The sequence below is a fragment of the Anopheles cruzii genome, chromosome 2 (assembly GCF_943734635.1).
Source record: "Anopheles cruzii chromosome 2, idAnoCruzAS_RS32_06, whole genome shotgun sequence".
Classification (NCBI taxonomy): Eukaryota; Metazoa; Arthropoda; class Insecta; order Diptera; family Culicidae; genus Anopheles; species Anopheles cruzii.
The window spans coordinates 46,068,655-46,079,265 of NC_069144.1; the positions used below are offsets into that span (position 1 = coordinate 46,068,655).

A 10,611-nucleotide genomic window follows, 5' to 3' on the forward strand; every position below is an offset into this window, starting at 1 on the left:
AAATGATTTCATACTACTGATAATGGTTTAATAAAGATGCAAAAACAACATGCAGATGAGTTGATGAAAAAATAAGGTTGATGAAGAAGAAAAGTAAACGATTTTGTAACTAGTGATTTTGAGCGTCTTTTGTACAATTGCCGCTAAGGTTCGAACTGAAATCTTTGCTTCTAGTGCCCAAAGCAAACTGTTCTGTTTTTGTTTTTTTTTGCGCTGCTTTCAATTGAAACAGCAAATAAGGAAACTCACACAAAGGCATAGAAAAGGGCAAATGGCGGGAAATATGCTTCTTTTATGAAAAGAAGTTGCAAAAATTGCCTTCGCCGCAGTATCATTGGACCAGGGAGATATAGTAATTTGTTGGACAAAAACAAAACACGCGTGCAACATAGTAAACACGAACCAACAGTAGTAAAGATTTGCATAACCTAGCGATGATTTGATCATTTGCATAGTTCTCTTCCCGGCGATATGCTTTGTTTCTCGGCGAAGTTAAATTCTTCTGTCTCTCTGTGTCAAAGTATCCATTATAATGCTACGCTTGCTACATTTCGTAATACGGAAAGGAAATGATGTTGCAGTAGCCTGCCATACTACGTGGATTGAAAATGATCGAAATGAACAAAAAAACGGTAACGTTCTCAGTCGTTGCTGTTTCGTAGGAGGCACTTGTGTCGATGGTTGCTCGGCTTAAGTTCCGCATGGTTCTCTTCTCTATGTATAGGTTTACAAGCATCACAAGACTCTTCCGATTCTAACGACTCGCGTTTACGCATGTTTCAAGTTTCTTTTCCGTCGTAGTAGGTTTTCGATTAAGCCGGGGGTTGCATCATATAGTAGACCAAAAGCTACTCGCAAGCTGTGCTGAAACAGTAGCCATACTCGGGTAATTGTTATTGAAAGCAAAATTTGAAAAATCTAGTCTTCATATTATTTCAACGTTTTAGGAGTATAGAGCCAAAATATCTTGAATTGAGCTCTTGGAGCCGAAGACTAGTGCAGTGATTCCGAACAGTGCGACCACCACGTTTTTCCACACAATCCAGTTGCCCGGTCCAAAGCCTTCCTCCCAGTACGTGACCATCTCGATGACGATTGGTATGAGCAGACCGAGGATGGAAAAGCAGAACGCACCGATCAAGCCGATGAACGGGCCAATGGTTGGCACGGCGACGGCAAGCAGTACGGCGGCGGTCACAAGCAGCGTACGCATGACGTACTCCACCAGCCGCGGTCGCTTGGTGAAACGATCCTTGATGGCGACCCAACCAATATCGAGGCACACGTAGAACTGCAGTCCAAAGGTACAGTACACGGCAAGGGCGATCAGGATCTTGACGGCTTGGGCGGGACTGTAAAGTGAACAAAAAAAAAAAGCAACATTACGATCAATGTTCGGAACCCAATGCCGATACCCATACTTACATCTCCTCCGTTGGAAGATTCAGCGTGATGCTACCGAGGGCCGCATCGCCATACTTGACGTAACCGAGAAATCCGAGCAAAATGTAGATGAGCGTTACACCGGCCATGCCCTGGTTAAGCACTCCGCAGATTCCGATAAAATTCTGAGGCGTTTTCATCTGATTCTCCAATGGCATCACCACTCCGATGGCTTCCATCGCGAAGATGACGATGGCGAAGAAGGCGGGCCATTGTACGACGGGAAGGAACAGTGGCCGCTCGTCAATGGACGGCATATCCGTGACGAGATAGTAGAACGTGATGCCCAAACCAACGCCCATAAACACGTTGGCTACCATCGAAACCGGTGCCAGATACTTTAAGTTCGGTACCCACGACAGCAGGATGAGCGGCACGAGCAGGAGCGCAATCATGGCACGTAGGTTCACCGGGTAGCCGTAGTGCTCAATCACCTGCTGGAAGTTGGTGGCAATGATGACGGTGTAGACTGCACACGTTCCAAAGTACGTTATGAATAGACCGTAGCGGATGCAGTAGGACGTAAACATGCCCCACCGGCGACCCCAGGCCGGTCCATTCTCGAACGCCACCTCGGCTATCTCCGAAAAGCTCATAGCGGTCCGGTGCGTTCGACGGTACAGTGTGTGACCACACTTGACCAGCACGTACGCGCAGTGCGTGCAGATGAAAGCCGTAAACACGGTGGCGATGATGCCTCCGGCCAATCCGGCGTAACTGAAGGCAACCGGCATCGCCAGGATACCCGTGCCGAGGGAGGCCTTCAGCAAATGGGTTAACGTTTCGCCATCGCTGTGGTTTTAGACAGAACAAAACGGAGAGTTACACTTTGTGGCGCACAGGTTGGTCAAATTTACTCACGTGGTTGGATGCTCCAGTTTCCTCTCCTTGAACGGATCGAACGGTGCGTTAGCCTCGACATCCGGTTTGGCTGGTGTGAACTTGTACCTGCGGTGATGGAAAACGTATGAAGGACACGAGCATTATTCCTCTTTGTACACTGGAGCAACTCGAAAGTATCAAAGTAAGCATTGCAGATAGGAGCTTATAATGAATGCCGTGCTACGTTGTTTGATTGTTAAATGTCAAACCTCTTCGACAACACTTTTCTTTGTCCCCAACCACAGTTTTCATCCACTTTTTTTTTGCCTAAACACGAAAAACATCACCTTATATCCATGCCAATTTTCTCCTCGATGTTATTGTTATTGTTTGCCGACGCCATGTTAAAGAGGCACACACGCACTGTGCGATAATGTTTGGAACACGGCCGGGGGCCTGTCCGTGCCTGTTTGGGGACAACAAAACCGAAACACTGCCGACGCAAAAAGTTCGCTCCCTCTCTACTTGTTGGTGGCCCCAATCGACACTCCGTATTTCGGGGGCACGAGGGGTAGTTTTCAAATGCCCAAACGGTTAAACTTCGCGGCGCAACGGTCGCAGACCACGTTTTATGCGCTGAGCCCGAAAAGGTGAACCGTCTCGGTGAACCGCTGATAACCTACTGACGCGGGTACGGTGGACAAAACCCACATTTCTTGGTGTCGACTGATCTTGTCTTGTGCTGGGCGACGACGACGGCAACGGACGAGGGGGAGGGAGCACCTGAGTGGCACGGCTTGACAGATTCCAACGGTACGAAAGAACACATCAGGAGAGGAACCGCGCAATTTCGCGTTGTCCACCGCGCACCGCTCCTTGTGCCAGGCCCTGTACTTGCGATTTTTGAACATCGGATTGCGGTCTTTGCTTTGCCTGCCCGTTTCTCAAACTGGTAGCGTTTTTCCATGGTGCAAAAAAACATGCCAAAAACCGTCGGCTACAGCTACACGCTCAACTTTAGCGGCTCTCGGGCTGGATTGGGAACGATCGACAGTAACCATCAGGAGCCAACAGGAGGAAAATGTTTCTGCCAGTGAGTATGAGAAATGTAAAAGCCCCCGCGCACATACTCATAATTGCACGTTTTTATCAAGCTTTATCCTTTCGTTTAGGGTTTCTCTTAAAAACATGACCACGAAAACCAAGCCCTGCCCCCCGTATAAAGCGCATACGCCCGTATGGGGCCCCGTAATGGACGATCATTATGTAGCAAAAGAGAGAACAAACGGTATGGTGCAATTTTAGGCGTATGCAAAAGAGTAATAACAATAGCCAAAATGGAGGAGTGAAAGAAATGGTCCACTTGCCACTTATGTTATGTGCGCTCTCCATGTGGCTGGTGCATCGAAAAGCGCAGCATGGTGCATGGTGTGCAACCACACTGCAGCCGCTCCACTGCGTCTCTGTCATCGCAATATAAAGCGGCGTTGCGAATATGTGGAAATTGCAGGCCATTGCAGGAGGAAAACCGCCAGCATTACGATCAGTAATAACCGATCGTTAGCCGTTTTACTTTGCGGCTGTGCTCTGCAGCTAAACTGAAACCCAGTTTGATGGTTTCAATGAATCGAAGATACAAACTTCTCAAACTAGACACATAAACTACGCATTCGAATAGACTTATAAGCGCAATGTCCTGTGAACCAATGCGTCTTTGATCTTCACTGCGCTGGCTTATTTATCATTTCCTCCCGGCCATGCAATCATCCTAAAATTAATTTATTCTCCACGCCTCGGTGTCCACCCCTGGAGGACCGGTGTCAGCAGCTCTTGTCGAAAATGTGAAACTTTCCGGTTTCTTGGCGCGCTTTTTCGAGTCCCTGCGGCCCGGACTTGGCCGGGCACTGTTCGAATATTGCCTGTTCATTATCGATTTTCCCTCTTTCGACCGATCTTCTGGCGATCTCGTCCTTTTCGGGCGCACTGCATCTTTCAATGTTTTATTGCTTCAGTGGCAAAGTGGAAAAGGGTAAGGGTTTCTTAATAGTTGTTACGTGACGGCTTTTACTGACCCGACGACGAAGACGACTACGCCGGACGCCGATGTTTAATAATTTGCGCTCGACCTGCGATGGAATGTACGAAATTATTTCGTTCTTTCAGCGTACCACCGAACTCCAAGCTAGCTGCCGAACGATCGTGTTGGAAAACGTTGCAGTCTACGAGCAAGCAGCGGGGGGTATATAGTGGCCACGTCCAGAAAATGAAAAAGTCAAGGAGAAAGAGTGAAACTTCATGACACACGCTTTCAGAACCGCGGTTGCTGCTTTCTGGCAACAACGAATTCCACGCGATCGATCAAGCAGATGGGACCCTGGGAGCCGGTGCAGGGCAAAAATCAAACATTTTTAATCCCAACATTCGGTGGCATCCCGTGGCGGATCTGTCGCTCTACCTTAATTTTATCACCACACCCGAGTTTGCGATTTGTTTGCAAATCCTTGGAGCAACTTGGGGGTTGCTTAACGTAGTTTATTAAAAATGAGGTGAATTCATGAATTACTATTCCACGAATTAGTTCCATCGCTGCTTACGCTGGAATCAGGTTTGTCGGCCGAGAGTTTATACCATTTTGGTCTGGGGTGCCATTTTTGGAGGTAGAAAGCAAGGAATGCAAAAGGCAAAGGATTCACACTGATTTATGATCGTCCCTATCGATCGCCCAGCAGCAGTCTGCGTTCCGTGGGAAGCATGCAACATATTAATCCCCCTGAATCCTGCCTTTGGGCGAACATGTTTGGTTGGAATGGAATGGAAAGCGTAATTGGGGAATCTTTTAAAATATTGCCCTTGCATGATTATGAAATATTTGTCATTTTTTGTACATTCATACGTTCAAGATGATCCCAAAATGGGATGCCAACTCCGTGATACCCTAGGCTTAGTGACTAACCACTTACACAGTAGTGCCGTTCTTGCCATCTCGAGGCAGGAATGTTTCCATCTCCTGCGGAGGAGGTCCCGTGTATTCCTGTGGTGTGGAAAAAAAATCGGGCATTATTTCATTGCATTTCGAGAGCCTCGCACCAATTTGCCAGTGCCAGAGTACCCCGAGAGAGACAGTGTGTACTTACGTTGACCATTTTGCTGTCGTTCGCCGTGAATCCCAGGATTCTGCTGCGCTGCTCACCGGCTGCCGACTCACACGAAACTCTCGGGTTAACTCAGGGGTAGCTGCGCGAGAGAAAGAAAGCGAGGGCCCGAAAGCGGGAACAAATTAGTCTTCAATAGTTGTGCAAACGAACCACTTTCGATTAAGCTCGCCGTGCGTGCGTCTGCGTGTTCGAAATACGCGACCTCGGATAGTTGGGAACAAATTTGATTTATTACTCCATCCGTGACCGAGTGAGGGTGGCAGCAGCCGGGAGCCCGCCGGAGGAGAGTACAATAATTGACAAACCATTAAGACCGCGCACGGCCATCGTTCCGTGTATCAATTGGAGGAAATTATGCCGCCAGCCGCCGCCGTCTGGGGCTTTATTCATATCCCGGCTCGGCGGGATAGATCGATTAGGCTTCAATTTGTGCGCGGTATGTTGCAAGATGAAGCGACCGTTGGATCGCCATCTTGAATGCATAGTGACGATCACTGAATGGCAGTCCACGCCGAACGGACCCGGGGAAGTCTAACCATATTCCGATCGATCATTGATAAAGGAGCAGGGGATAATATAATGGACAAAATTATAGTTTGGCCTTGTCATTTTAGTGCCACGATGATTGCTGGGCGGGCTGGCCACAAACACCACCACCACCAGGGCCGATGTTGTGTTGTGTTGTATTAACAACAGCCGTCGGAGTGTCGGTGGCGTGATGAATATTTATAACGAGCAGTACGAAATTAAACAATCGAAAACCAAATCGAACTGCGATGATTCGTTCCAATAGACTTTAGTTCCGAAACTGCACGAGGACATTCCACAGTGCGGTAAATTGGTGCGCGCGAAAGGGTGTTATCGACTTCCGAGCCAAACACTTTCTTCTATGCTGTGGTAACGAAATATTTGCTTCTGGTCGCAGGTTTATTTTTTCCTTTTCAAGGCTAATTTTTGTCAAGCGACAAGGCACGGCAGTACGAGAACAGATCATTGAACCATTTTTAAAACTGTGGTTTTCTATGTGACCGCAGGCGCAGCTTGTCAATCACACCCCAGCGGCCAGGCACGTCAAACATAAACTGTATTTTTTTTGTTTGTCCACGCCCGTAATAGACTGCGGTCCATTGACGTCACGAACAAGATAAGAAACAAGGACCCAAACCACCCCGGAACGCAGTTACTGCTTAGGAGGAGGAGCACCCAAAGGTGGTCTATTTTTACAGCTATACACCGTTATGACACCTAGGACAACACGCAACGCGAAACGCGCCATGGAATTCGATGGAATTTATGGTATCCGTACTTCACTTGACAGGATACTACTTTGAGGGGCAACCATTGTTGTAATCCAGCCTGTTGATAATCTCACGTACAGGCTGATGAGCTCTGATTAACCAACACCAACAGACAATTTGAAATCTTTCGCTCATCATCGAAGCAAAACACGGCAAAATAACAGCTGGAAGCCACCACAGGACAGGACGCGGGAAGGTCTTGGGAACAAAACAATCGTTAAAATAGGCGCAATCAATATTTGCGCTACATTGGACGGACGGATGGGGCCATCAGGCGGCCGTTATGGTCCAAGCCGGGTGACAACAAAGTCTCCGCCGTTGTGTGGACCACTTGGCCTCTCCATCGCATCGCCGTTACCTTACCACGTTCGTTCCGTTTGCTATTGATTGTCACTGAGCCAACGGTGTCTGTCGGTTACTATCTTATCTTATTACGTTTCCAATATGGAATCGTTGGACCGTCTAATTTACAGATAGCGTCCCGTCGCATCCTATTTTTCATACCTCTAAATTATATCTACGCGCGTTTTTAATTAAAGAATTAATTCAATACCCGTTTACGTGTGTTTTACTTCCTTTGCGATTGAAAGTGTTTCACCCCTGTGACACGGATATTTTGAAGTTTAGGGTTCAAATTTCATCCAATCTGTGTTCCGGGATGCACCCAGGGTGCAGATTACTATCAGCACACTCTTTGTACCTTGACACACAGAGCGCAGCGCCGAGATGTTGTGCTCAAACAACCGCACGTGTTATGCATATTTGCCGCCAGCCCGAGAATGCAAAACAGAACAGTCTGAGGTCTGGGTTAAGGGCTAGATAATTCACTCCGATTGTAGTATTTTGATAACTCTTGTGGCGTTTTGCATGTCCTGTTAGTTTTGACATGTAAAGCGTGCTCCAATCTTCAACAATTGATTTCGTTCGCTACCGTGCTTGTGGTTTCCAGCTTCAAAGCCAGCCAGCGTTGTCGTTGTATGGTTCGATAGATTTCAAATGTTTTTTTCTTGTGCCAATACCCGTTTTGCGTATGTGTGTGGTGGAACTCAATGGCGAGTAGTTTTCAGTAAGTAAGCTACGGTAGGTTTCCTGGCATTGCGAAAAAGTATAGCTGACCGAAGCAAATTTCGTTTACTTGGCATAACAAAGTGCTTGTGAAATGGAATACTCATGTGGCACACGGGTGGCGTGGTCGCGGAAACCTGAAACAAGTCTGTAAAATTATTGCTGACATCGTGGAACCCCGGCGGCCAGCGTCGTCCTGGGTAGAAGCTGATGAAATTGCCGGGACCAGGTTCATCATAAAAGAAAATTTACTTAGAAGCATGCTTCGCGATTTGAAACTACTCAGGATGGTTTGTTCGAGCTGCATAACTTTATCGGGAAACAATACATCAAAAATGGGCCCGTGACAGCACCACGCCGAACCATATTACATCTAATTCCATTTGCGCCTCTCTTTAGCAAACTGGCACCAATGTCTTAAAGGGTTCTTTTACTCTACCGACATTTAGCACCTCGCTCTGGGTGGTTCTGATGGTTCTGCGCCACAGTACGGCCGGGCTCTGACCGACAGTTTGTACATCTTATCAGAGCCGCAGCAGAGTGGGCCGGACCGTTTGCCCACCGCATCCCGATTAGCTGAGACGGAGTTCTTCTCGCACGGCCGCGATAACGCTCGTTTGGACGTCATAACTTCCTTCCTAAGTAAAACGGAACGGATCTTCAGGGCATGGCGCCCGATCGTGCTAGCGCCGTGACTTTACGTAATGACCGTACGTTAAAAGTTACGGCGAGTCGATCAAAAACCAAACAATGTAATACCCGTCGCCGGAAAGGCTAATGGGATGAGAAATTGACTCTCGTGCGACGCAAAACTGTAACCCTATACTCGCTAACCATTACGCTTGATTACGAGTTTATGGTATTCAGAATTGCGCCGACCACAATCGTTGCTCTGGCTGGCCCACGCCACCCAGCGTACGCCGTTTTTATCGGCTTCTAATTCGAACGGCACGCCGCAGCAAAACCGACACAAGAATTCGACTGCGTTTCGAGCACTGCATTTGTAATGCATCCGTCTGGGCACGCGGCAATCACTTTCACTACTTATTGCACACTCGTCTAGGGCGACGCATTTAGACGCGCACAGCGAAGCTGAACTTGGGCTAAATTAACTTTCTAATGAGCTATTCTTGTGTCCTATTTTCTATCATAGTAACCGCGGTGTACCTGTGCCGTTTGAATCGCTACGCCGCCGCCGCCTCGGATTGATTCGCGTAGAGTCCCCTCGCCGACTTCAAGCGCCAACTGTCAACCGTGAACTGAATCTGAGTGTGCCGCGACCACGCTCGTGTCTAGCGTGTTTTGTAGCCCCCGCGGGAGTTTTACCACACTTCTAGCAGTACTACCACCACCACTACTACTACGATCGGTGCCCTATCGGAGAAAACGCAGTCTAATCTTTTTTTGGAGGTCACAATTTATTGAACCTCTCTCTCTCTCTCTCGCTCGCTCTAACTCTTTCTTTCGCTCTCTGTCTCTGTCTTGGCGCCCTCTCTCGGGCGGTTTTCATTTCGAGCTACTACAACCGATTGTGCTCTCTGGAGGTTCTTCTGCACATAGAACTCTTTCCGGCAACGGTACCTTCGGTGATACGTAGGCAAGTTTTGGCCAACGTTTTAGAAAATGATGCAACATAGGAAAAATTGGCGTGCCAGTCACTGGAAAAATCACAAACCCGTGCCACGTGTTTTAACCGACACGAGGGTTAGCGACGACGGGACAAAAATGGACAAATAATAATATTCATGCGAACGGGAATTTGGGTTTCAATAAAGTTGGGCCCACCACGAGAAAGCACGAGAGGGAGCCGCCAACACCATGGGCCAAACAAAAATGTGTGTGCGTGTAGTTTTCTTATCGCTCTTATCACAAAAATGCCACGACGAAATGTATCGGGCGTGTGGGTAAATCACAGTTTTCTTGAAAAAAATTGACACAAGATTGTGTTTTGCAACGTCACTCGGTGACCGTATCATGTGCATCTGACGTCACCGCTTAGGAAATAGACATCAAGTAAGCCAAGCAAAGTTCAAAAGCAATCGGCGTTCGATGATGATGCATTGCGTTTCTTAAGTCAGCGGCGATAGTTGTGTGACCGCCAAAGCTAAAGATGGAATACTTAAAACAAAACGGAGGAACAAATCGCACACCGAGTACAGCAGTGTGCCGGGTTTTGAATTGCAAAATAACGAACCAAAAGGAAGACATCACCGCTAGGCATTAGAATCGACGCATTAGCAGGGCTCGCTCGCGTGTATCAAGAATGCAAAAAGGTGGGCAAATAGTGTGTCGTTAGCAAACAAACGGGGGGTTGCAATAGACCAGAACTGATCACGCTGAAGAAGGCAGGCACCAGCATTTGCTATTAGAACAAACGTGTATTTGTTCGCGCTTAGTTGTCGCGCGCGCGCGCGCAGTTCTCGTCGATGACTACGTCATCGATAACACGTTCAGTCTGCGCAACTTCGTTCTTGTCACCATGGCGACAGAACAGCGAGAAGCCCACCAGTAGACTAGCTAGTTAGTCTACAGATCTTTTCGCGCACACAGCAGTACCACCGAAAACTACGGGCCGGTCCCACTCCTAGTATCGCGCGGATGCACCAATCGGTCGGTCGAGTGTCATATTTATGAACGCACGAAGCCGTTAACTACGGTCACTTGAAATCAGCACTGTGCGCCGTGAAAGCTACTCGCGCCTGACAACAATGTCCGGGAGGGAGAGATCACTTAAAAGAAGCTCTAACACGTTGGCCCACTATAGAGCCCGTTTTTTCATATGCGTTCTGCGCCGTGCTATAGTGGCAAAGTCTTCCTGTTTTATTTTT

The 10,611-nt window shown here is 47.9% G+C and overlaps 1 protein-coding gene across 1 annotated transcript; it reads right to left on the reverse strand.

Moving 5' to 3' along the window:
* Window positions 1-124: 124 nt before the first annotated feature.
* Window positions 125-9,070, reverse strand: LOC128269374 (proton-coupled amino acid transporter-like protein pathetic). Its single transcript, XM_053006820.1, has 6 exons — window positions 8,951-9,070; window positions 5,400-5,499; window positions 5,226-5,296; window positions 2,305-2,391; window positions 1,426-2,235; window positions 125-1,352 (listed from the first exon to the last, which is right to left on the reverse strand). The coding sequence occupies exons 2-6, from the start codon at window positions 5,406-5,408 to the stop codon at window positions 944-946; spliced, it is 1,386 nt and encodes a 461-aa protein (XP_052862780.1). The 5' UTR covers window positions 5,409-5,499; window positions 8,951-9,070; the 3' UTR covers window positions 125-943.
* Window positions 9,071-10,611: the final 1,541 nt, after the last annotated feature.

What these genes read in the sequence shown, in the direction of transcription:
- LOC128269374 (XM_053006820.1), bottom strand. An exon ending in AAACTGGAGCATCCAACCAC is followed by an intron (nt 2,236 to 2,304) that starts GTGAGTAAATTT and finishes CTAAAACCACAG; the next exon opens with CGATGGCGAAACGTTAACCC. An exon ending in AATCTTCCAACGGAGGAGAT is followed by an intron (nt 1,353 to 1,425) that starts GTAAGTATGGGT and finishes TTCACTTTACAG; the next exon opens with TCCCGCCCAAGCCGTCAAGA.